At 40.2% G+C, this 27,245-nt stretch overlaps 1 protein-coding gene across 4 annotated transcripts in view; it reads left to right on the forward strand.

Moving 5' to 3' along the window:
- Nucleotides 1–27,245, forward strand: part of Phactr2 (phosphatase and actin regulator 2) — a 219,642-nt gene that overhangs the window by 92,645 nt on the left and 99,752 nt on the right. For 2 of the 4 annotated variants that reach the window (XM_042681427.1, XM_042681559.1), the window contains exon 1: nucleotides 20,199–20,415. The exons of the other annotated variants lie outside the window; for them this stretch is intronic. In XM_042681427.1, coding sequence (XP_042537361.1) covers nucleotides 20,370–20,415 — 46 coding nt within the window. In that variant the 5' untranslated portion in view covers nucleotides 20,199–20,369. Of the gene's footprint in view, nucleotides 1–20,198; nucleotides 20,416–27,245 lie in introns of those variants that run through there. 4 annotated transcript variants of the gene reach the window in all.

A 27,245-nucleotide genomic window follows, 5' to 3' on the forward strand; every position in this document is an offset into this window, starting at 1 on the left:
AGGCTTAGCTTTGGAACAGTAAAAACAACATTTTCCCCTTCTTTGTAATGTTGGTGCTGAAATAACAAGCCTGGTGAATATTATTAGTATTCTCCATAGTCACCAAGTCTTAAATGCCTACAGCAGAACAAGACTTGCTTGTAAAGAATCTTAAATTGTGACTTTAGCACAGCTCTAAAGGTTAAGTCTTTGCCTTATTTGTCAAGAGCAACCTTTTTTTAACCGAGGAGTAAAAAAAAATAAACAAAAACAAAAAAAACCCAGTAAGCCCCCAAACACAGAATTATTCTAGGTCCCCATGAATTTCTAGAACATTCTGTGGCATCTAGTTGCTAGGGACCCATATTGACTAACTGAATATGTGGCAGCAGGTTGCCAGGTGCTAAGAATTAGCTGCTAGAACTTCTCTTTGGTGCTATAGGGAATGCTCTGCCCAGGTTGCAGTTGAGGGAGTTTATTTGAATCTTGAGCAAACTCACTCCAAAGCCAATGGCGTCATTAATCAATGACTTTGTTCTCTCCCAGTGCCTGCAATCATTGTAAACCATTCTTCTATTCCTTCACACCTGCAGTGTGCAACGCCTTCATCCCTTCTAGGGACACAATGACAAAGAGGAAAAACTAGGTCCCTGCCCTGGTGGGCTTTCAGTCGATTGAGACAGATAACTCATGAGTTTAATTACATATGGTGGGAGGGGGAAAATGAAGGAAAACAGACCAAGTTCTTGAAACTTCAACTTGTTGCAAGAGCCTAAGAAGCCCTCCCTTAGCATTTATCGGCGGAAGGGAAACCTGGGACTCAGCAAGGTGAGGGAGGAGAAAGCTAAGCAGATATCTCAGCAAAAGGGACGCCATGTGCCAATGCCCTGTGCTGGGAATATATGTGTGTCAGAGGAACATAAATGAAACCGACATAGACTATAAAGTGTAAGTAAGGGAAAAATGAGTGTCAAAGCTAACTAGGACCCAGACAGAGGTCCTGGAAGCAATGGTGAGGATTTGGGATCTTTTCTTTTTCACTGAATGTGTGCTGGGAAACAAACAAAGGGCTTGCCTAGAGGACAGGCTGTGTCTACATGATCCTGGTTGTGTAGAAAATAGGCTGTGAAGGAAGAAAAGTAGGCTGTTCTAGGGAGAACCGTTCAGGGGATGCCGCTGTAAGCTGGGTGTATAATGCATGCCCATAATCTCAGGTACTCAGGAAGCTGAGTCAGCAGCATCACAAGTTCAAACCAGACTGCCAAGTTAGCACAAAACCCTGTCTCAAAACCAAATGCACAAAGGGCTTGAGGCGTCGCTCAGTTGGTAGAGCACTTGCTGGCCTGGGGTCAGTCCCCAGGAGACTGGGGGGGAAGGGAACAGGGTGCTGTGCTTCACAGAGAAATGTGATGTCAGGGAAAGTGTGGAGGAATCCCAGTGATTTGTGACCTTCTGGGTCTATTTTAATATTCCCTAATTGATGAAAGAATGAAACTCATATTAGTGGGACAATAAAGACAAGGTGCTATCAGAAGCTGCATAACTTGCTGCAAACTGTGCCTTTATTGTCTGTGGAAGTTAGGGCCTGGGACCAGGTGGGTGTTTTGCAATGGGAAAGATGGTTGGATTGTCCTTTGCATTTCCTAGGGGTTCACATAGTCAACTTGCCTTGTTAATTAACAAGAGGTTGATCATAATTCTAGGTAGTTATCCCAAGAGAATTAAATACAAACGACAAAGGGGCAATAAATGGATCTGATTGTCTCTAAACTGGGATTCAACAAAAGGTAGAAAGAGAGGAAGGGAAAGAGCAAGGCAGGGCTGATGTGGTAGAAGGCTAGGATGGAGAACTAAGCGAGAAGGACAAGAGAGCTTGATAAGACCAAGCAAGAGCCTCCTTCCCTCTCTCTGTCTCCCCCTCCCACCCCCACGCCTGCCTCTTTCTCTCTTACTTGCCTATTTTTGCTCAAGACTGGCACTCTACCACTTGAGCCACAGCTCCACTTCCTTTTTGGGGGTTGGGCAGGGAGGGGAAGAGTAATTAGAGATAAGAGTCTCACAAATTTTTCTACTCAGGCTGGCTTCGGATCTTAATCCTCAGGTCTCATCCTCCTGAGTAGCTAGCACTGAGAAGCTGTTGGCACTGGGATCTTCAGGTAGTTGTTAAGCACACCCGAACTGTTTGATTTTTGTTTTGTGAATGAGTGTAAAATCCCCAGTAACAATGTTCATGAGTTTCCAAGGGAGAGAAGCTTGCTGTTGCCCATATGGGGCAGACCAGGGCACCTGCACATCTGTTCATTGACTTTTGTCTCTTGGATTGTTTTGGCTGAAGGCATTTCAGCCCAGCTTTTCTCATAGCCTGATTGTCTCCTGATTGTCTTTGGAGACAATCAGGCTATGCTTTTCCTTGTGGAATGTGGGAATTATCTGTGGATATGTGTGAGAACACATGTATGCATTGCTTTTGTTTACCCAGAAGATAGATTTCCCCTGAACTGGATCAGTTTCCAGTTTTTGGCTTTTTTTTTTTTAATATAATGCTCAGAGATTCCGGAATCCATCTGTGTGGCTAATTTAAACAAAGATAGCCAGTGGCCCTCACAACTCCAGAATAACCGGTCAGGTGTAAAGAACTGAGGCGGTTTGACCAGAATCAGAGCCTTCACACCCACATACTGGTGAAGGCTGAATGCCCACCTCTAGATGAACCATGGTGGCCACACCTGGATTGTCTGTCTACTCTGTGTGTGTGCGTGCATGTGTCTGTAAGACTCAGCTTTATGTAATCCAGTCACTTTAGCTGCTTCTTGAAGTCAAGAATGCATGGCCCCAGGGAGGTAAAGAATACAGGATGTTCTGCAGGGACCCTCTTCAGTAGATCTATATGATTCTGATGAGCTGCTCCCTGCTGTACAGTAAGAAAGCCCCAGGTGCTGCCAGCGCCAGTTGAAATGGGTCCGCAGCCCAAGGCAGGAGCGCTTGCTTCACTGGATCACACACAGTGGGAGAGCTGTCTTTGGACTCACGGAGGTGAGTTCCCAACTCACCTCCCAGAGGTGGGCCTCCCAAACCACCACCGGCCCTTCGGGAATTTTTTGTTGGTGGTGGTGATGATGGTGGTTGTGTATGTGTGTGTGTGCCAGTACTGGGACTTGAACACAGGAAGGGTCTAGACACTTCTCTCTTAGCTTTTCCATTCAAAGCTAACACTCTAACCACTTGAGCCACAGTTCCACTTCTGGTTCTTTTGATGGGTAATTGGAGGTAAGAGTCTCACAGACTTTCCTGCACAAGCTGGCTTTGAACCACGATCCTCAGATCTCAGCCTTTTGAGTAGCTAGGATTAGAGGCCTGAGCCACTGGTGCCAGACAACCTTTGTTGCTTTGGAAAGCAGGCCAGTCAGTCCAGCACACCCCAGGAAGCTGACTCATGCTTAGAAACTTGGGCCGCTGTCAAGTCTGCCTCTGGATTTGGGTAAAGCTGCTACAAAGTAGGTAACTTGGTCTTTCCATCTTGCATAATGAAGCTGCCCTGGCCCTTCCTGCTGGCTTCAGCTTGCTTTCAGGATTTCTCTACTGTGATTGCTTTATCCCTTTCCTGAATAGACAGTGGAGACAGGGCAAAAAAAATCTCCCGACTCTATATTCTAATGCTTCGTAGTTTCCTAGTAGCTAGGGGAAAACCTCATGTTGCTTCCCATCTGGTAAGTTTATATGTGTGTGGGGGGCTAGTTCATTATGGAATAAGTGGAATTGACTTGAGAAGGTAAAAATTAACCTTCACATGTAAGAGATACCGTCTTTTAACAAGAAAGTCAACTGAAGACTCATTAGCAAATGGTACTAAGGCAAGTAAATATTCACATGTAGAAAGAATATGAGGGACCGTACCTCATGCTCTTTACAAAAATAAATTTGGAAAGACCTGAAAGTAAGGGCTAACACCTATAATACCCTACAAAGAAAACATAGGTAGAACTCTTCATCACCTTGTGTTAGGGAATGGTTTCCTTAATGTAACAGCAAAAACATAAGAAAGAAGAGAAGAAAGTAGATAACTTGGACATCAAAGGTTTTAGTTTGATGATATGAAAGTGAAGAAAGTGAAGGATACCCCAGAGAATGAGAAAACATCTTTCTAAATCATAAGTTTAATAAGTTTAAGTCCTTCATTTAGGACATTAAAAGAATAATTACAATGCAATAGTAATGGACACAGTTTTAAACATGAGCCAAGGATTTGAGTAGATATTTCTTCCAAGAAAAAAAAAATGCAAATTGCTGGACACTTGTGGCTTGTAATTCTAGCTACTGAGGAGGCTGAGATCTGTGGATCATGGTTTGAAGTCATTGTGGGCAGGAAAGTACATGAGAAGTAGAGGTATGGCTCAAGTGTCAACCTTGAGTAGAAAAAGCCAAGTGAGGGCAGGCGTTGGCTCAGTGGTAGAGTGCTTGCCTTGCAAGCATGAAGCCCTAGGTTCGATTCCTTAGCACCACACAAGCAGAAAAAGCCAGAAGTGGCACTTATGGCTTAAGTGGTAGAGCAATAGTCTTGAGCTGAAGAGCTGAGGGGCAGCACCCAGGCCCAGAGTTCAGGCTCCATGACTGACAAAAAAAAAAAAAAAAAGCCAAGTGAGTGTTTGAGGGCCTGAGTCTCTCCCCTCATCCTCCAGCGCACACACCATATAAAAGAGAAATGGGAAGGAAAATACACAAATTGCTAATATCCATGGGAATAGATGCATACCAACATTAGCCTGGAGGAAATCCAAGTAAAAAGCACAATAAGATACTTCTTCATATGCATTATAATGGCTGTTACAAAAAAACAGATAAGAACAAATGTTGACAAGTATGTGGAGAAATTGAAACTCTCATATGATGTTGGTGGGAATGTAAAGTGGTATAGCCACTTTAGGAAATAGGCTGGCAGTTTTTCTGTAATAATTAATTACAGTTTCCATATGGCTTACAATTCCATTCCTAGTTATATACCCAATAGAAATGAAAGCATGTATTCTCCAGAAACTGGCCTATGAAATTCATAGCAGCCTTATTCATAACAGCCTGAAGTAGAAATGACACAGATGTCTACCAAATGGAAGAACGAGTGAATAAAATATAGATAATATATGCATACAATGGAGAAGAATGAAGAAAGGGATGATGATTGGTTAAGATGCATTGTACTTACAAACTGACATATTCAATTAAAACTCCTTTGTACAACTACTTAAGAACAATAATTTTAAAATGCAAAAACAAAATATTCATGCATGCATGTAAACTGGATGATTCTTGGAAGCATCATGTTAAGTGAAAGAAAGCAATAGGAGAATAAAATGTATGGTTCCATTTATATGAAATGTCCATAATAGGCAAATTTCTGGAGAAGGAAAATATTAGTGGTTGCCCAGAGATGGGGGAGTGTGCAGAAAAGGAATGCTAATTGGACATGGCTTTCTGCTGCAGTGAACAAAATATAAACTTGATTATAGTGGTGGTTACTATACTAACAAGTATTCAATTGCACACTTAAATGGGGGAATGATATGCTTTATGAATTATGTCTCAATAAGACAGTAATCATTTACATCACAAAATATAATATGGAATATATTATTGATTATAGGTTTTCTCTGTAATTTTTATTTCCTTGCTTTTATCTCCTTCCCCAGATGTGTCACTGGGAAGGGAAATCTGAAGTGGTAAACACAGTGCATGGATACAGTTTGCTAGATAAAGCTAGAGAGGAGAAAAGGATTGCTATGTTCTGTTTCCATTTATGATTTACATTTTTTTTGGTCAGTCATGGGACTTGAACTCAAGGCCTGGCTGCTGTTCCTGAGCTCTTTTGCTCAAGGCCAGCACTCTACCACTTTGATCCACTGTGTTACTTCTAGTTTTCTGGTCGTGAATTGGCAATGAGTCTCTTGGACTTTCCTGCCAAGTCTGGCTTGGAACCTCAATCCTCAGATCTCAGCCTCCTGAGTAGCTAGGATTACAGGTGTGAGCCACTAGCACCTGGGTATGATTTACTTTTGTTTATATTTCCAATTTAGTTCTTTACTTTGCACCTGCCACAAAGCAGTTTTTATCTCTCCATAGATAAGAAAGATCTTTAGGGTTTGCTTTTTTGTAAAAATAGTCTGTTCCTAGCTTGAATTTGTTATTTATAACCAAATGGAGCTTCCATCAAAGATACTTCCTACAGATTGCCATGTGAGAGGGAGAAGAGAAAACAGAGAGGCAGCAGATAGCCTAATTTCTCTTAGTTTGTGGCAAAAATTGAATCTCCATCAAAAGTGAAGTAGACTCCTTTATTCCACCACTGGAACTTGCTAAGCAAAGCTGATTTCAGGGGGAGCCATGTGAAAGCAGGAAGCATCAGTGGAGGGAAGGGTAACTCCTGGGATAAAGTGCGTTCACTGGCTTCTTTCCCAGGCCAAACTGCAGTGGAGGCAACAGGTCCCAAGACCGTGACAGGCTGTGTCCTGGAATGTGCAGTCAGTCTTCCCCTGTGTAGACCGAGAGTTTGCTTTGACCTTTAGCAACTGAGTTACCTCTGAAGCTCAGCTTGCTCTCTGTAAACTGAGGACTCTCTCAAGCCCATGGTTCTCTCATGGTGTCATCTGTTCCAGTGTTTTCTGAGATCTCTGTGTTAAATGAGGACACAGGTAGGTGAATTTGTGGATGAATGAATAGAATACTCAACACATTGGTGAACAGAAGATTTCTTGGCTTTTCGCTGGGCTCCAGCTGATGAACATACCATTTTTAATGAAAAATGGGAAAGTGTGTGTCTGTTGGCTTTCTGTGATCCAGTAAAAGATAAGCACAAAAGACATGTTCACCCCCAAGTTTAGATTCAAGAAACTACCTGCTAGATTCCAAATGAATACAGACTTGATTGACCACAGTGAAATCCTATTTATTTATTTATTTTGCTGGTCGTGGGGCCTAAACTCTGGGCCTGGGCACTGTCCCTCAGCTCTTCAGCTCAAGGCTAGTGCTCTACAACTTGAGTCACAGCACCACTTCCGGCTTTTTCTGCTTGTGTGGTGCTGAAGAATCGAACCCAGGGCCTCATGTATTCAAGACAAGCACTCTACCACTGAGCCACCTTCCCAGCCCCTAAATATTTTTTTATATATTTTTTTAATTTTAATTTTTATTTTTATTGTGAACATACTGTACAGAGGGGTTACAATTACATGGGCAAGATAATGAGTACATTTCTTATCAAGCATTGCAGCCTCCTCCTTTGTTTACCCTTCATATCCCTTCCCAGCCTCCCCCTCCACCCAATCCTCCCCCCCAATCCTCCCCCACCCCCCCCACCCCCGCACCAAAGTTGTAAAGTTCATTTTTGACATGACAACTTGTACTTATTGTTGCAACGGGTCCACCTGTATCCTTAAACGACTTGTTTTTCCCCTTCTCCTCCACAAATTATACCGACATCAAATATAGTGAAAGCAGGGGTTATACTGTGGGGGAGGGACATACAAAGCAACAAAGAGATAATCTTATAAATGTGATAGAAACAAACTCATGAAAGAAAAAACATTTAAATACATATCTAAGGGTTCATTTTCCTAACATCACATTATCTGACCTTTTCTGCTTGACTCATACATATACTAGATATTGCAAATAAGGGAAACCATGGGACCTATGTTTCTTTGGGCTTGGCTTACTTCACTTAATATAATTTTTTCCAAGCCTTTCCATTTCCTAACAAATGCTCCTAAATATTTTTGAATGCTTGATGATTATAAGTTCAAACCAAGTCTGAGTGATTACTCTTTTATTACTTTAAAAATGTTGTTGTCTCATTTACATTCAGCAAAACAACTGCACATACTTCTAAGGGAACCAATGAGTTTTGGCACCAGCATGCATTTGTATAATCCACTTATCAGAACAAATAATAATAAACAGATCCCCCTTTCCCCAGTCAGTCCCCACTCAGAGACAAGTGTTGTTCTGATTTCCTTCACTAGACAGTAGTTTTTCCAGTTTTAAAGCTCCATGTGTGGCATTGTAGAGTGTGTCTTTTGTGTCGGGTTTCAATCCCTCCAAAAAATGATTTAAAAAATCCTTTAATTCCAAGTGGAGTTCTAAGCAGCACATCACGGTGTTTTATTGTTAACTTGTTTTTTGTGAATGATATACCACAGTTTATTTACCCATTCTGTTCTTAGACATTTGACTTGTTCCTGGTTGTGGAAATTAAAAATATAGGTAGAGGATAGGGCTGTAGTTCAGTTAAAAAGTATTTACCTAGCATGAATGAAGCCATGTGTTAAAACAAAAAAATTTAAACTACTTAGGAGCCTGAGGTAGTAGGAGCTCTTGAGCCTAGGAGTTCAAGACCAACTTGGACAACATAGCAAGGCCCTGGCTGGAAAATAGAGTGGAACATTCCAGAACAGGCTTTTTTTTTTTTTTATGGATACATGCTTTCATTTCTCTTGGAGAAATGACAAGTAGAATTTCTGAGTCATAGGAAAGGTGTATATGTTTATAGAAATTGCCAGGCTAAATTTCCAAATTCTAAATTATGACTTTATACACCCACTCACAATGTGTGAGTACCAGTTGCTGTGTATCCTCAACAACACTTGGGAGAGTCAGGGTTCTTAATTTTAGGAAAGATTTGAAATGGTTCTTGGCCAGTTGGAACTGGGTAGTAGGAAGGATCCAAGAGTTTATACTACATAGATTTTGAATCTGATATGTGAAATGGGTAACTTAACATGCATTTCTTATAGCAAAAAATCACATTTAAACTTTCAGCTTCCCTTGTTACTGTGGAGGTTTTCTAGTACATCCAAATCTATTTTAAACTTAAATTCTTGAAGTTCAGTTTAAATTTAAACAGGAACTTGAAGTTGAGCCTTAAAACAAATTATAATGCTCAGTTTCTTTTTCTTCGAAGGTTCTTTCAATAAGGTGTATTTAAGACAATGTGCTTTAATAGCCACTTAGGGTTTTTTGGGGGGTTTGTTTGTTTGTTTTGTGCCAATATTAGGGCTTTAACCCAGGGTCTGGGCACTGTCTCTTAGCACTTTCTGCTCAAGTCTGGCACTCTACCTCTTGAGGCACAGCTCCACTTCTGGATTTTATTTTTATTTTTTTTGGGTCCGGTTTTGGGGCCTGAACTCTGGGCCTGGGCGCTGTCCCTCAGCTCAAGGCTAGCGCTCTACCACTTGAGCCACAGAGCCACTTTCGGCTTTTTTCTTTTTGCTTATGTGGTGCTGAGGAATCAAACCCAGGGCCTCATGCATGCAAGGCAAGCGCCCTACCACTGAGCCACCTTCCCAGCCCCCACTTCTGGATTTTTAGTGGTTTATTGGAGATAAGAGTCTCATAAACTTTCCTTCCTGGGCTGGCTTTGAACCTGTACCCTCAGCTCTCAGCCTCCTAAGTAGCTAGAATTACAGTCATGAGCCACTTGGCACCTGGATTAGCAGTTTAGTTTTAACGATCAGTTACATGTTCAAGATTTCTGTTTTTACTTGGTAGACCTTTCTTTCATGTAATCTAGATCATACCCACCATATTAATTATCATTTCAGCCGGGCACTGGTGGCTCATGCCTGAAATCCTAGCTATTCAGGAAGCTGAGATCTGAGGATCGCGGTTCAAAGCCAGCCCAGGCAGGAAACTCCTTGAGACTCTTATCTCCAATTAACCAAGTGGGCTGTGGTTCAAGTGGTAGAGCGCTCACCTTGAGCTGAAGAGCACGGGGACAGTGCCCAAGCCCATGACCGGCCAAAAAAAATTATCAATGCATACAGGTATTACCATAAATGTAGTAGCTTACAATAACACAACATAGTACTGTCTGTCAGATTCTATGGCTCACAGTAGAGTACAGTTCAGTGTGGTCCTCCGCTTAGGACTTCAGGTTTTCACAAAGCTGCTGTCCAAGGGTAAGCTAGTCAGGGCCATGATCTCACCTAAGAGTGACTGGAGAAGGATTTGCTGCTCAGCTCATAGGGCTGCTGGCAGCATTCTTTTCCTTGCAGAATGCTGAGCTGACAGGGAGCTTGTGACTGGCGGTGAACCAGACATTGTTCTGTGCTCTGCCTCTAGTCTTCTTCATTTGGGAGCTCACTAACAACACAGCAGCCAGGGAAGACAAGGAGCTCCTAGCAAGATAGCCCCTTATATCACACGCCAAACTGGCCATTAGAAGAAAGTACGGGGCCTGGCCTTCCCCTCTTTTTAGAAGAAAATTACACAATGGTGTGGATACATTGGGGCCGTGTCAACATCTTTAGCACCCCATCAACATCAAGAAATATCGTACTATCTTAGTCAAATGTTGCCTTCTTCCAAAAGCAGAGTCAATAGAGCCCTCTCTCCAGGTCCTGCAGTGATCTATCAGTTAATGAGTACTCACGCACTTAGCTTTTAGCCTTGCTGTGTTTCAACAAAATCAATTTTGAGCAAGACATCGGCCAGTTAGCTGAGGATGGAAAATGAGTAGTGCTCTCACTGAGTCCACTGAAAACTGAAATGTATGGATGATGAAAACATTCAGTTCATGAAAATATTCAAATCCTATGCATCCTGAAACATGAACACTCACACTTGATGTGATTGTTAACCTGTCCCTACAACATCCTCCATTTCCTTTTCCTCTTTTCCCAGTACTTACAGATATAAATTGTGCTTTGATACTCATCAGAACCCATCCATCCATCCATCCATCCATCCATCCATCCATCCATCCATCCATCCTTCCATCCATCCATCCATCCATCCATCCATCCATCCATCCATCCATCCATCCATCCATCCTTCCTTCCATCCACCCATCCATCAAGCCAGCCAGCCAGTTGCATATATAAAATACTAAGCATCAAGCCATGTTCTGATTTTGCTGGTGTGACAGTGATAAGTAAGACCTAGTTTCCAAGTGATACTTAGTTCAGTGAGGATGATAAATGAGGATATAGGATATAAATCCCACTGAGGAGGTTGCCATGAAAATGTACGAAGGGTACAGGAGACTTGATATCTAAGTGACATGGTCCTTAGGTGAAAATATGCACGCAAGCACACACACACAATTTAGCATGGAGACACACGTGGAAAATCCATGTCATTATTGACCATTGTATAATAAAGTTGGGTGAGTGCTACATGCAACTTTGACTCAAAAAAATATTCACTGAATGTGTCCTTGGTTCACAAGATGAAGAGGTGAATTTGTTTTGGGTACCATGTTAAGGAAATGTCACCCTCTGGTATAACTAAAATATGCTAATAAACACCTTTCTCAGAAAAAAAAATAAGAGTAAACATAAAATCATTGGGGCTTGATGTGGGTTTTTTGAATATTTGCAGCAAAGCAAAATCTATAGCATTTTCTCCTGCTGTTAATAAACAAATATCTTTAGGTATAACAATGATTAGGCAAATAAAAAATGCTTCAGGTAATTTTTGTTTGTTTGGTATTGTCCATTGGGCCCTTTTCTAACTTGGAAGAACATCTCAAAGTTGGAGACCAGCTCCTTGGTGATAATGAGGTTGAAAATTAGATTTAAAATGGCAATATTCTGAGCACATTCTGTGTGTCTGTTTCTTAATTGTGTGATTACATGATTTCTCCCTGAGTAAATCTTGTTTTGGTGAAAGATTAAGTCAGAACACCTGCAGGCTGCCTGCCTGCCTCCCTGTCTGCAGCTCCCATCTTTATCACCTGTCTGGAGAATGTGTCAGCTTTCCCTAATTGAGAAGTAATTTACAGTTACAAAAATCCATTTTATATTAAAAAGCTTCTCCAGTATGCATCCCCTCCATAGAGGATTGTTTCGCCTGAAGGCATTTCTTAGGTTTACATTTGCATTCTTAAAAATAAAAGCTATATTTTCTTTTAAGAAACTAACCTTATATCATTTTATTTCCCCATTCAAGAGATGTAAATGTAGAGTAGTTGAAATTAAGTCTGCAAAGCATATGAAACGACTTGTTTTTCTTGTGATACCCATACAATGTTACTTGGAAGTTTGTATGTTTTTTGTTTTTGTTTTGTTAGTCATGGGGCTTGAACTCAAAGCCTGGGCGCTGTCCCTGAGCTATTTTTGCTGAAGGCTAGCGCACTACCACTTTGAGCCACAGCTCCACTTTCAGTTTTTGAGTGGTTAATTGGAGATAAGAGTCTCAACAGGCATTTCTGAAGGGCTGGCTTTGAACCACCATCCTCAGATCTCAGCCTCCTGAGTCGCTAGGATTAAAAGCATGAGCCAGCAGTGCCCAGCTACTTGGAGTTTTAAAGATAAGATTGTACTACAAATAAAAAATAATAAGACAGAGCCATATTTAGTGAGAATTAAAATAAGCAGTGAATAATTTCTCATCATTTGTTCATTATTGAATGCTGAGTTCTTTAATAAGGAAAGGGATTTAAGTAGATCTAAAAATACATCTGTATTTTATCTCTGAATGACAAATAGTAAGCTTTAAATGACCTTACTAGTAGTGATATTTATAACTACCAAGTAATTCTGATTTTTATCTTAAATTTCCTTCACCTAAATTCCAGTTCATTTTCTTCCATTCATAGATGCTGGGCGTGCCTTAATATTTGCAGTTACCTCTCACTTTTTTAGGCATGAATGAAAGCATGAACCTGGCTCTCTTGAATTTTTAAATCCTATTAAGGCCTTTATATTTATTGTTTCCTTCTTCTGTTTTTTTTTTAATCCTTTCTTTCCCCTTTTAGCTTCAGTAGTTCAATACTTACATTATTCCTCTCTCAATAAAAATGTCTTTGTTTTTAACAAATACTATTAAAATTTTAACTATATCTCTGTCTGCTGCACTAGCTTCATCCATGTTTTATAGAACTTTTTTAGCTCTTTAGTCCTGAAGAACTTCAAAACTAATAATTTTATTTCCTTTGTTATTAAATATGGTGTTTGTGTTAGTTTCCAAAAATATGTGGGAGAGTTTTTTGTTTCTATTTTTAACTGTTTTTCCTTACTAGCTTCTAACTTAATTGCATGATGGTCAAATATTAGGGATTAAATTTTATGGAGAATTTTCTTATCATCTAGTGTTTACTCAATGTATATTTGCTATTATTCCCCCCCAGCACTGAGCATAGAACCTCAGGGCTTCGTGTGCAGTACACAAGCACTCTACCACTAGGCTCATTCCCAGCCCCTGGGCTTGGCATTTCTTGATTCCCATTCTCTTATCATAAATATCCATATCATCAAGTTTGATCAGTTGGTTGGTGCAGGTCTTACCTGCCTTGGTTAGTCTTCTCTGGAAACATCCTCACAGACCCATCTAGAGGTATGCCATATAATAATGTTCTAGATGCTTCTCGAGCCAGTCAAGTTGACAATCAAGATGAGGTATCACAGATGGAATGCAGGTTTAGGAGGTGCCTGGCCTGGGTTGGGAGCAGGGTGGAGGTAGGAGTAGGACAGGGACCAAGAACAGAAGGTATCAAGGGATGTCTTAGGGTTCTTGAGTTTTCTGACCCTCAGTTTGGGTGATGGGTGTTTCCACATCCATCAGGACTCATGGAACTGTTCCTTGCAATGGATTCCTCAGAAATCTGCAGCTGGAAACATAGAGGTAATGCTGATCACGTATTATCAGATGGTCATCTTTCCACAATCCTAACATTTCTTCAGAATAAGCCACAAAGTCTGTGTGGGAAGGACTTGGATTGAGTACTGAGTCAAGTTCAGAGCCAGCCCCACTGTGTATCCTAACACCTGGACAACCAGACTTGCCAGGGTCCTCAGTCTTAGAATCCCTTTACTAGAAAGCTGCAACCCCACCTTCCCTTCCCCATGCAGGACCCCTAGTGTGAACTACTCCAGAGAGAGTTCTCCATCTCCCTGTCATGGCAGCGCCTGTCATGGCAGGCAGTCAAGCCTATTTGAAGAAGGACCACATGAACAGTGCACAGAAGGACTGACAAATTCAATCACTGTTGGAGTTTGCTATCTTCTTGCAATGGTGTTGGCCAATGCTTGCCCAAATCATGCATCTATTCCCAAATGAGATTTCAGTCCATATTTGAAGTTGCTCCTATGTTGCTCCCATGGAGGAGATAATGTAGTATTTATTTATTTATTAATAAGTTTTTTGTTGTGAAAATATTGTACAGAGGGGTTACAGTTACATGAGCAAGGTAATGAGTACATTTCTTATCAAGCATTGTTGCCTTCTCCTTTCCCCTACCATCCCTTCCCTCCCATCTCCACAACTACACTCCCCCCCGCATTGTAAAGTTTGTTTCAATATAGTATCTTCTACATCTCATTGTTGCAATGGGTAAACCTGTATCCCTATTTAAACATTTTGTTTTTTCCCTTCTCCTCCCCAAATTATACCAACATTAAATACAATGAAAACAGGGGTTATACAACCATGGGGGAGGGACATACAAAGCAACAAACAAAAAAAAATCACATGGTACCTTATAAATATGTTAGAAACAATAACAAGAAAGAAAAAAACACTTGTGTCCCTATCTTGGGGTTCATTTCACTTAACTTCATCTTGTCTGGTCATATGAATATAGCTTTTGACCTTTTGTACTTGTCCCAGACATATACTAGACCTATGTTTCTTTGGGCCTGGCTTACTTCACTTAATATAATTTTTTCCAAGTTTTTCCATTTCCTAACAAATGAGGCTATGTCATTCTTTCTGATGGAGGCATAGAATTCCTATATCTCCATCTATCTATCTATCTATCTATCTATCTATCTATCTATCTATCTATCTATCTATCTATCTATCACATTTTCTTGATCCATTCATCTACTGAGGAGCATCTGGGTTGGTTCCATATCTTAGCTATGGTAAATAATGCTGCAATAAACATAGTTGTGCTGGTAGCTTTAGTATGGTCTTGTTTGTGAACATTTGGGTAAATGCCCAAAAGTGGGATTGCTGGGTCATAGGGGAGTTCTATGTGAAGTCTTTTGAGGAACCTCCATACTGCTTTCCAAAGTGGTTGAACAAGTTTACACTCCCACCAACAATGCAGTAAGGTTCCCTTCTGGCCACATCCCCTCCTAGTATTTATTTTATTTATAATGCTTACACTGAGCCCTGTTTTTGTGCCAGACATCTTGTTAGGGATGCATGTGATACGATTATTAAAATAATATATATAAACATATAATTATATGTAAACAGGCAGTAGTTTAATAAGATGTCTTTACAGACTGTTCTCTATGCAGTTTTTTTTCCCATGAATTAAAGATTGTGACTTTGATAGCAGTTCTCAAAAGTTTGAAATCCTATTGATGGGTAATTTGTTTTGTTGATGAAAAAATCTTAGAGATAGAGTTCCTCTGTAGGCTGGAGGGAAAGTCTTGTTGTTTTTTTTCTTTCTTCTTTTTTTGAAAAGGAAATTCCAGCACCTCCCCTTGAGCTCTTTATTTTCCTCAGTAAATCTTCCAATTGTCAGCTCGATCACTAAGTAAGCAGTAAAGAGCCTCACCCTGCCCTGAGCAGAGCCTGGCTCAGGGCTGGGCAGAGGCAAGGTATTTTGTTAATCCTGTTAGCTTGAGTGAGCAGAAGAAGGGAAACTCAGGAAATAAATCATATAAAAATATGAGAACAATAGGAAAGAAAAGCTCGTCTTACAGGTTTGTTTCCTGTTCTAATACTGATGGAATGTGGAATCTCTTCTCCTGACCCTCAATGTAACTAAAATGTCCAAAGTTAGGTTTGCCCTTTTATCTATTAACATTATATTAAAAGTATGCATTTTCTCAGAAATTGTAAAAAAAAAAAGAGGATGGAATAAGCAGTTAGTTACTACTGCTTTAGGAAACTAAACTCTAGTTATATATGCAGAACTTCCACTGCAAGTATAAAATCCGGTAAAGACTTCTATTTGTTTTTACTGGTCATAGTTTCCTAACTAGGCCGCCTCTTACAAAGTGTAGCCAAGTTCTGAAGAAGTAGAAAGTTTAAAAAGAAAAACCACTGGAATATGTTCTAGAATAAAAAAAAACCCTACTTAAACACTTAAATATGTTAATTTCTGAATATGTATTATATATATGCATATATATCCAGATTATTAGAACATTTGGTCTTACACTTTAAAAAAGAATGTGCTCTACAGTCCACCAGCAAAATCCTTTGGTCCAACGTCATCCTGCGGATGGGGTCATAAAAAAATGTGCTCTAACTTTATCAGAGAAAGAGAGAAAAGACAGTTTTCTCCTTTTTGAGGAAATCAGGTAATGGTAGATGATGGACAGCCATAATTAGTTAAAACAGTGCTTTTAGATACCTTGAGTGTTTATTGCACCATTCTCTCAAGAATACAAACTGATTTTTTTAATCCTATTTGGAAAAATGACTAAGTTTAAATTCTCTTCCTTTCCATTAGGAAAAGGTTTCCTAAGTCTACAATTCCCATTACCCAAAGAAATGCCATCAATTTGCCAGATTTTCACAGCCCAGTGCAGAAATGAACGTTAGTTAATATAATCTTCATGGATTGTATGTGGCCACTTCCCAGACCTCTGCTGTTTTGATAACTCATCTTATCTCCTGGAACTATGGAGCCCTGCCTTCCCCCATGCACTATGACCCATCTTCCCCCAAACCCAAGATGGCGTCTCACAGTGGGGTCTGAGCAGAGAGCCCTAGGGTTAGCCTTCCCAGCATCTGTGTTTCTCTTGCTCCAAGATCAGCACTGTCTAAGCTACCAAACTGCATGCATGAAATTTGGAGATTTCCCTGTTAGGAAAGGCCTTTCTCACAAATAGTCAAGATTGGTAAAGTTATATCTTTATTGGTAAAGGTTATGTCTACATAATGGCTTCCATCCATAGCCAAGTATGAGAGTCACTTTGGGTTCCCCAAATGGCTAAAATTAATAGCCAGTGAAATCTGTGTGAGAGGGTAAAATGCTGTAGAAACAATTGAGTACTATCTCTGTTAGAATACACCCAGGTTCCTGGAAGGGAAACTCTTGTCTAAGCTATCCCCTCAATTTCATTTCTTCCTGGAAGTAAATCACAGTTTTTCCAAGGACTGAAAAATATTTAGACTGTGCAATGCTGGGGGGGGGGAGGAGATCAGTAAGTGGATTCTTTTCTATTTTAGGAAGGTTGGATATAAACTGTTCCTCATTCAGTCATGGTATAACTGAATGGCAGCACACCATGCCACACAGAAGTAGTTGGGTGATGGAAGCAGTTCATTCCGTTTCCTGGGCCAAGCTGTTCAGTTTCAAGGAATTTCACAAGCTAGTTGACATCAGTATTGTTAGCTGTGTGGTAGTTTATTGAGTCAGCCATGGTAGGAGTATTTATGTATTCATGTCATGGAAACTTGCCAGTACAAATCACAAATTGACCTTAGGAGCCTCTTACCTTCCTGCAGCCCCTGCCCAAAGCAGAGATTAAGCACTTACCAGGAAAGCACTAGGTAAGATTGGTTTAGAAATCCAGAACAAAGAGTGGGCCCAATAGGATAAATGCCAAATACAAATAGATGGCATCTTCAGATTAGTACTAATCTTGTTTAGCGTGTATGTATGTGTGTGTGTGTGTTTGTGTGTGTACACATGTGTGCACACCCTCAGACTTGAACTCAGGTCCTGGGTTCTCTCCTTTAGCTTTCTCTCTCAAGAGTAGCAACTTGAGCCACACCTCTAGTACATTTTTTTGCTGGTTAATATGAGAGAATAGTATCGTGGACCACAGTCCTCAGCTCTCAGCCTCTTGAGTGGCTAGGAGTTCAGGCAAGAGCTACCAGTGCATGCTTTGTTTAGCATTTTAATAAATTCCCTGGAAAGAGGTAATATGCAGAGAATTGTACATATTTTTCAGATGATGTTGAAGCTTCTAGCATTCAACTGTAAACCCATGGGAGTAACACCCAGAACTGTTTATCAAACTGTGAGTGCTAATAATGTCAAGGGTAAGTCAATTTGGAAGAGAAATTATCTTAAAATACTCTTGTCAAATGATAATCCTTAATTTTTATGGCTTTGACCTCAAAATGAGATTTAAGGATTTCTTTGGCTATTTTCTGTGTCATTAGCAGTCCCACCAGAACTCCTGGAAGTAAATTAGCTGTCCCACCTCTGTAAGGAACCCTTACTGCATGCTTCTTACACTGTGCTTGACATGCTTCAAAGATAATGTAATGGAACTGGAAGAGTCATGGAGAAAATTGTGTAACCTGAGCAGAGATTATACCAATCCCAGAACAGGCTAGAATAAATTGAAGAATATAGTAATTAGAAAATCATGAAGGAGTATATTAATCAGAAAAATCATAAAAAGTTCTTATGGTCAATGTTGATAAATGAAGCAAATTCTAAAAATAAAAACAAAAACATAATAAAAACCAGAACTATGGAGCATCCTCTATGATGCTAGAAATAAGAATTTGAAGGAGAGAGAAAGTACTGATAGAAATATTGAGATTGTTTAACTTTTATGAATTTTAAAAAGATTCTCTTATACACTTTCATGTTTGTTTCCTGTTGGTACTGGGACTTGAACTCAGGGTCTGGGCACAGTCCTTTAACTTTTTCACTCAAGGCTGTCACACTATCATTTGAGCCAACAGCTCTGCTTCCTACTTTTTGGTGATTTACTGAATATAGGGGGTCTTACAATCTTTCCTGTCTGTGTTCGCTTTGAACCATGATCCTCAGACCTCACCTCCTGAGTAGCTAGGATTACATCCATGAGCCACCAGTACCAGCTTCTATTTTAATGTGTATTCGAGATTTACTGTATAATTTCCTCTGCTCAGTGCCCTCCTTTGCAAGTCAAGCTTTGTCAGTCGGAGGAATAATAAAACAGACATTCCCTCCTCTAAACTTGTATTCACTATTTTGTTTACTTATTTATTTGTTTAAACTTTAAGGTGACTTAAAGCAAGAAGAAGCCGGCCCTCCTAACTGCTTACTTTCACTGCTGAACTCCCAAGCAGAATGTTCACAAAGCACAACATTTTTGAACGTTAAAAGAAATTTAGGATTGTTTTTTGTCGTAATTAGAACTCACATTTTGTTTGAGTCCTCAGTTTCATTTAGAAAATGGTGCTCTCTTGGCCTAGGGGCCCAGCTCAGTGCAGAACTGTTCAATCCTCAGCCTGCTGCAACCATGCCACAAAGAAAGGAGAACAAAAGGAAATCATGATCCCTGATCATGGTTTTGGGGAAAAGGATTTTCCTTACAACAGAGAGTACTTTGGGGTTGATGGTCTCAGATAAACTTTAAGATGAAAGCTGACATGTGGCTTAAATAATACTGCACTTTTCTCTAATTTTTAACTGCTTAGTGAAATGTATGCATTAAAAAGGTGCACATTGGGGTTGGTGGTATGGCTCAAGTTCTAAACAAGCTCAGGCCTGTGTTCAAATCCTACTACAACAAAGAAAAAGTTTGTTTTTTTTTTAAGGTGTGTGAAGTGATAAGTGTAGTTTGTGAAATGTTCATGAAACAGACATGTTTATGGGAGCATCATTCCATTGGATGTGTCATCAGTAGTTAAGCCCAAACATGAGTTTGTACTCATATTTTTAAGAAAATGAAAATTTAGTGGGAAATTATAATAGTATTTGATTCCATAGGGTTCTCAGGGCATAGTAGTTCGAAAATTAGTTGTTGTTTTCAGTGATTCCTTGGAAATAGAGAAGATGGGAGGAGAGAGAAGAAAGACTTCACATCACACAGTTGAGATTCCTCGTCTATCCTGAGGCCATTAGTGTTGGGTTGTTGTTATTGTTGTACTTGTTACAAGGAAGATAATTTTTTGTTGTTGTTAAGTAAGGAAAACACACCTCACAGAGCTAGTGCTGGCCAAACTCTTTGTCTAACATTATCGAAATAACTGCACACAATATAAGGAAGGAACTAACTGGAAAGAAACCCTCTTTCTTGAGTGAAGTACCATGACTAAGTACTTTCTTTTTCTTTCACACCTAAAGGCTCACTTGGCTTTGAAGTTAAAGTTGGGGTTGGGGAGGAGTATAGTGATTGAATTCCCATTACCCTGAAGGGGTGCGGGTCTCTCAGCACCCCTCCCTCTCCCCCCACACCCCGTTTCCGAGTCTCTCCCCTCCTCCCTGCCTATCGCCCCGGCCCCCCTTTCCTCTCCCCGTGACCCCTGACCCCAGCTAATCTGCATAGAGGAATGACAGGCATCCGCTGGGCTGGATCCTCCGCGCCGGGCTGCGGCCGGCCGGGCAGGGAGACCCGCGCGCGGGGGAGAAGGTGCGGGGGGATCCGGGCAGCGAGCTCGGTCCCGGGGCCGGGATGAACCCGTGGAAAGCCATCGGGGAAGGGACCCATGCCCGGAGGACTGAAGGAGCCTCGTGATCGCCGGATCTGGCCCTGCGACCCCCAGCCATGGGCCAGACTTCGGTGTCCACCCTGTCCCCGCAGCCCGGCAGCGGTGAGTCCGGGCACCCGTGCGCTCCCGCCCGGCGGCCGGGGCGCGGGCGCGGGCGCGGGCGGTGCGCCGCCGGGGCTGGCCGCGGGCCCTGGGACAGGCCCCGGCCGCCCGCCCCGCCAAGTCCCACGGAGAAACCCCGGAGCTGGAGCTGGCCCGAGCCTTTGTCGTGGAAAGTCCGACGTCTTTGGGCTCTGGCCCATTGGTTACCTTAAAGGCGCAGGCCGCGTTTTCTGTGCGACCTGCCTGGGCTTCATCCAGACGTCTGCTGAGCCAGAAACTCAGGAGAATCGCCATTGCGCTCGTCTGGGTCGAGTTTTGGGTTTTTGTTTTTGGCGAAACTTCGCCAAAGAAACACGCCGACGGGCTTTTTCTTCCCCCCCCCCCCCCCTCCTGTATGTATGCTTGGTTTCCGAACAGACGAGGACTGAATTCTTGCAAGCTTGTCAACTGATTTATGGTTTGTTATTCCGAGTGGAAGCCCTACCCTGGCAGAGTGCTGAATATGTAATGACCAGCCCGGCACGTGTAATTGTTTCCAATGGTACTTGTTTTGTTTTTCGTTAGGCACATTCGCTATCGAGGTTTGGGGACACGATTTCGTGCATTTGGCTTTTGAGAGCTGCAGTTCATTTGATGGAAAGGCATGTAATAAGTTCCTGAGCGGTACATATTCCCGTTTAAAAACTTTACTTCCACCCTCTCCCATCTTTTCTTTTAAAAGGGGGGGCGGCGCCAAGGGTAAGTAGCTTGTAGTCTGGCATCTTCCCAGAAGTCTAAGGATAAACAAGTCTATTGTGTGATTGGCTAATGGCATAATTTACAGAGTATTTTGATACTTTTCCATCAATGATTGAACAAAATCAACAACCATCTTGAAGAGACCATTGATGTCGTTCATTGAGATACGTGATAGACTTTTAAAAATTGGGTAAACGTCAACAGGATCTAGCTGAACGGAAATGACAGGGTGCAGAGGAAGGTTCTGAATCTGTTCCAGGATGTCCAAGTAGATAGCATTTATAATTTCATATCCCCCGCCCTACCATGTTTTTGTTTATGTCGTACAGCTGCACTAGAGGTTTAAGCTTATGCCATAGAAGAATGACCTCTTGCAGAGGAAAGAAAGAATATTGAAAGGATCCATAATGACATATTATAGTGCTCTGAACATCAAACAGCCTTCCTTTGATGGCTTTTTGAGGGATGTTTGGGGTGTCAATTGTGATCTTAAGTTTAGGAAACTATTTCTTCTGTCTTACTTTAAAGCAGTGTGATAACCTTTCCTTGCAAGCAAGATTTGTACTTTGAGGGGTAGAGATACAGAGAATGAATTAAATCATCACTCCAATACAGTAGGTATTCAAGAAGGCTCTGTTGTCACAAAATCTTATTAGGGTGAATGATGGAAAAGTGAATAAAGCTTTATAAAACCAAGAAGGACTCATAAGGGAAGTTGAAGCAAGTAGAATCCTAAATTGTAACTGCCTTTACTTTCATAGTCATGTTTTAACTCCTAAAATCCAACAAAATGTGCAAATGAAGTAAAGAAGTGATTTAAGCAGTACTCACTAAGAGTATTTTTGCCCAGTGCTAGTGGTTTACACCTATAATCCTAGCTACTGAGAAGGCTAAGATCCGAGGATAGTGGTTCAAAGCCAGCCTGGGCAAGGAAGTCCATGAGTCTCCTATCTCCAATTACCCAGCAGGAAACCAGAAGTAGAGCTGTGGCTCAAAGTGGTAGAGTGCTAGCCTTGAGCAAAAGAGCTCAGGGACAGTGCCCAGACCCTGAGTTACAGCCCTACAACTGACCAAAAAAGTATTTTTTCTAGAGAAACACAGAATACTATTAGTGTTAAATGGCAGGTTGTTGGCTTTATGGATTAAATGTTTGTGTAAATTGAAATGACTAGTCCATAAGAGTGGTTTTTTGTTTTTAAATAAGTTATGGCATGCTAGTGGTTAGGCCTTCAGGTAATGGACAAGTGTAGCAATTTTATCATGGTACCTGCTTGACCTCTGTTGAAGTTACTCCATTTTCTAGAAGTTGTACTATCAGATTAAGAGAAAACAAAAACCAGAAACATAGTAATATTTGGTCAGTTTTGCACTGATGTTTGTATTCTTCTGTTCTTCTAAGCATTTTCTTTACTTCTTGTTAGTGGGTGAACCCTGGCTTTATAGGTAGAGTGAAGACTGCTGGTCTGTCTGGCCACACCTATCTACTACTTTGTAGTTTAAGTCTGGAGCAGCCACTGCGGAATACAGTATTAAAGATTATTCTCATTTTGAGTGCTTACAGGAGAAGATCTGTTTGAGTTTGAGGACTCAGTAGCACAGAGTCTAATAGTTTGATTTGCCACTCAATTTGAATTTTTGTAAAAACTTTCAGTATAGCCAGAAGTTAGCTTGCTTTTCTCTGTTGACTTCTGGTTCTACTAAGCCTTTCTCAGTTTAGGGCATGTCCATTTCTCTGGAATCTTGGAAGGCTAGTAGTTGTCATTTCTTTTTTAAAAACATATTCATTTTTATTATAATTTTTTTCTTTTGTGCCAGTCCTAGGGTTTGAACTCAGGGCCTGGGCATTGTCCCTGAGATTTTCTGCAAAAGGCTAACACTCTACCACTTGACCCACAGCTCTACTACTGGGTTTTGGTGGTTAATTATAGATTAAGAGTCTCAGGGAGGGGCTGGGAATGTGGCTTAGTGGTAGAGTGCTTGCCTAGCATGCATGAAGCCCTGGGTTCAATTCCACAGAACCACATAAACAGAAAAGGCCAGAAGAGGTGTGGTGGCTCAAGTGGTAGAATGCTAGCTTTGAGCAAAAGAAGCTCAAGGACAGTGCCCAGACCCTGAGTTCAAGCCCCAGGACTGCCCCCCCCCCCCCAAAAGTCTTACAGACTTCACTGTCAGGGCTGGCTTCAAGCCACAATCTTCAGATCTCAGCCTTCTGAGTAGCTAAACCAGAGTTCAGCAATTTTCTTATCTTTAAGTAGTTGTACAAAGGGGTTTCAATTCAACATAACAGTTTGTAATAGTGCATCTTTCATCATTCTCCACTGTCTCTCTGACCCTTCTAGTTATCTAGCTCCATTCTCACATATGTGCATTGAGTATTGAGTTTCTACTCACCATTCCTTTCTCCACACATTAGGTATTTCTTAAAGTAAGCAGTTAGACCTGTTTCTATTTTCTTTTTTTAGAAAATCAGCTTCATTGGTATTTAATTTACATATCATACAATACATTAAGAGTACACAGTTCACTGTTTTCAGTAGATTCGTAGTGTAGCACAACCACTAATACCTATTTCCACCCTAGTCACTCCCTTCCTCTAGCTTGGCCTATTTAAGAACACCTCAGGTGGCCAGGTGCCTGTGGCTGACACCTGTAATCCTAGCTACTCAGAAAGCTGAGATCTGAGGATCTCGGTTCAAAGGCAACCCCAGCAGCAAAGTCCATGAGAGGCTCTTATTTCCAATGAGCCACCAGGAAGTCAGAAGTGGAGGTGCAGCTCAAATGGTAGAATACTAACCCTGAGCACAAAGAGGCTCAGGGGTAGCACCCAGGCCCTGAGTTCAAGTTCTGGGGCTGGCAAAAACAACAAAAAAAGAGAACATCTCATGTAAATGGGATGATATATTAATACGTGATGGTTTTATGGGTGACTTCTTTCACTGGCACAGGATTTCAAGGGTTATCTATGTTGAAATACATATCAGTATATCATTTCTTTTCATTGCCAAATAAAAGTCCATTGAATAAGGAAGATACATTTGACTTATCCATTCATCCACATTATTTCTAATTTTTAGCTATTATGAATAATGGCTGCCCTGAACTTTATATAGAAATTATTGATAACGAGACTTTTTTTTCTCTTTGGTATAGAAGTTGGAGTGGAATTGTTGAATCGATGTGATGGATAATTCTATGTTTAACCATTTAAGGAACTACAGTTTTCCATCATGGCTAGCTATAAATTTTACCTTATCTCCTGCAGTATCTGAGGATTCTAGTTGCTTCAGTTCTTGGCATAACTTTTGGTATTGCCTTTTGTTGTTGGTATTGTTGTTGTTACAGTTGTACTTCTGATGTTGATTTGCTTTTCCGCCATTTCTAATGGCACCAAGCATCTTTTCAGGTGCTTATTGGTCATTTTTCTATCTTCTTTGGAAAAAAAATAGAAGAGGCTTTCTCTCATTTAAATTGGTAATTTGACTTTATATTCTTGGATTTTTAAGGGTTCTTTATGTACAGGATGTGTCCCTTATCCAATGCATGATTTGCAAATATTGTCTCCCATTCTCTAGGTTGTGTTTTCAACTTGATAGGATGACCTAAAGCTCAGAATTGAACAGTTCTGATGATACACTTATTTTTCCTTTTGTTATTGGTTTTAGTGTTATATGTAAGAACCAGTACTTAACCAAAGTCAAGTAAATGTATGCCTTTAGAACCCTTTAGAACTCTTAAATTTAGGTCAGTGATGCACTTTGAGCTGATGTTTCTATGCAGTACAATGCAGGATTTCAACTTTATCCTTTTGTACCTGGACATCTAGATAGGCCATTTCTACTCTTTGTAGGTACATTCTACATGAACCATTTGTTGCAAAGATGATTCTTTGCCCTTTTGAACTGTCTTAGCACTTTTGTATGGAAACCAATCAACTCCACCTGTAAGAATTTGTTTCTGAATTCCCAGTTCTGTCGCATTGAGTATTTTTCTCAGTTCCATCCCATTGTCTAGTTTTATGTCACCTTCATAGTCTAGATTAATACAGCTTTGTGGTAAGTTTCCCAAGTTGGAAGTATGAGTCTTTTTATTTTGTTCTTTCACAAGATTTTTTTGGCTAGTTTGTCTCCCTTGTATTCATAGGCATTTAGGAATCAGCTTGTCAATTTCTAAAGAAAGGCCACTTGAGATTTTTTAAAATAAGGATTGTGTTGAATCTATAGTTTGGTTTCAACAATATTACCATCTTAACAATAAGAAATCTAATCTGCCAGAGTCTGGCGGCTCACTCTTCTTATCCTACCTACTCAAAGACTGAGATCTGGAAGATCTGCTCAAATCCAGCCCAGGGAGGAATGTCTGAGAGATCTCATCTCTAAAATAGCCAACAAAAAGTCAGTCCAGAGATGACCCCAAGTAGATGAGAACCAAACAGGTGTAAGGGCCTGAGTTCTAACCCTGGTACCAAAGGCGAAAAATCTCCTGATCCATAAACAAAGATGTCTTTCTATTTAGATTCCTTTATACTTAATGTTGTTTTATAGTTTTAGTGTTTAGGTTTTATTTTCTTTTGTTAAAATTACCTACAAGTATTTTATCACTTCTGATACTGCTATAAATGAAATTCTTATTTTATTTTCAGAATGTTCCTTGTTAGTGGTTACAAATACAAAACCTGATTTTTGTACTTTTTTCACATTGATTTTGTACATTGTAACTTTGGTGAACTCAAATATTTTTAGATCTACTAGGTTTTTAGGGGATTTGTCGTGATTTTTCTCTCTACATGATGATATATAGATATAGATATTACACACCTATACACACAAGATTTCCATGTAAGGTCATGTGTAAAGAAAGGAAATTTTACTTCTTTTCCAGTTTGAATGACATTTATTTTTCTTTAAAAACCTTGCATTCCTGCAATAAACTCCATTTGGGCATGGAGCATAATTTTTTATAGATGATGCTAAATTAGATATTCTAGTACTCTATTGAGAATCAGTTTTATTATTTCTAAACACAGGCTAAATAGGTATGCCTCCAGTATCTTCTGACCTCATGCCTAAGAAGAGTTGAGAGTTCTGATTTTTTCATTGCCAACTACTGGACATGGTAGACTGAGCACACAAGTTATGTTTGTTGAATATGTGAATAAATCAATACGTATTCTCAATGAACAGTTTGCCTACATTTAAGCCAGTGCTTATATGAATCAAAGATAGGTATTATTTGTAGTTACTTTTCTTTAAACTTCAGAAGTTGTATTACTCTGGCTCCATTGTACGAAGGGTGGTGTCTGAGTCTAGTAACTTTCTTTTCATCAATTATAACCCCACCTCATGCTGGGCCTCAAACTTGTACTTCATTACTTTGACTTAGCTCTTGAGTTGAAAGGTCAGATACTGCCACTGTCCCCATTGTTAGGAAGCATGGGAACAAGTGAATCTAGGAACATCCTAGATTGCAACAGAACTTACATCCAAGTGCATTTTTAGGTTTCCAGTTTATGTTGAGATCTCTGTCTTTATCCATTCCTTGTGAACCAGGCATAGGAAGAAGTTATGAAGGTAAAAGTAGTTTGTTCTCTTTAATGAACATAAATGATAATCAAACAGTATGAAAGGATTTGGGGATCAAACTGAGCTTACTTACTTTTAGATCCCTTGTCCTACTTCCTAATTAAAACCCTTGCATGAACATATCTTCCATTCCACACAATTTTAATTCATATATATATATATATATATGAATTAAACAAAATATAAATAAAACGTATATCATAAACAAATCATTATACTTACAGCTCAGTAGTTTGAATTTTTCATGTAATACGGCTTGAAAAAAATCCATCTTGACCTTTTCAATTCCACAACAAGCAATATTTTAGTATGTGAATACATCAACATTTCTCTCCAAAGAACTCTATTTTTATGTTTTGTACTTGTGTTTTTATATCGTTTCTGGGTTATTTTTTGCATGTTTATACCATGACGAATGATGCTAAAATGAACACCCATATCTAAAACATCTTGAACTACATGTACCAGTAAAATCCTACCAGTGGAATTTCTGGGTCAAAAAAGAATTTTGCG

Source organism: Dipodomys spectabilis, unplaced genomic scaffold, assembly GCF_019054845.1.
Source record: "Dipodomys spectabilis isolate Male_0828 unplaced genomic scaffold, ASM1905484v1 ptg000001l, whole genome shotgun sequence".
NCBI lineage: Eukaryota > Metazoa > Chordata > Mammalia > Rodentia > Heteromyidae > Dipodomys > Dipodomys spectabilis.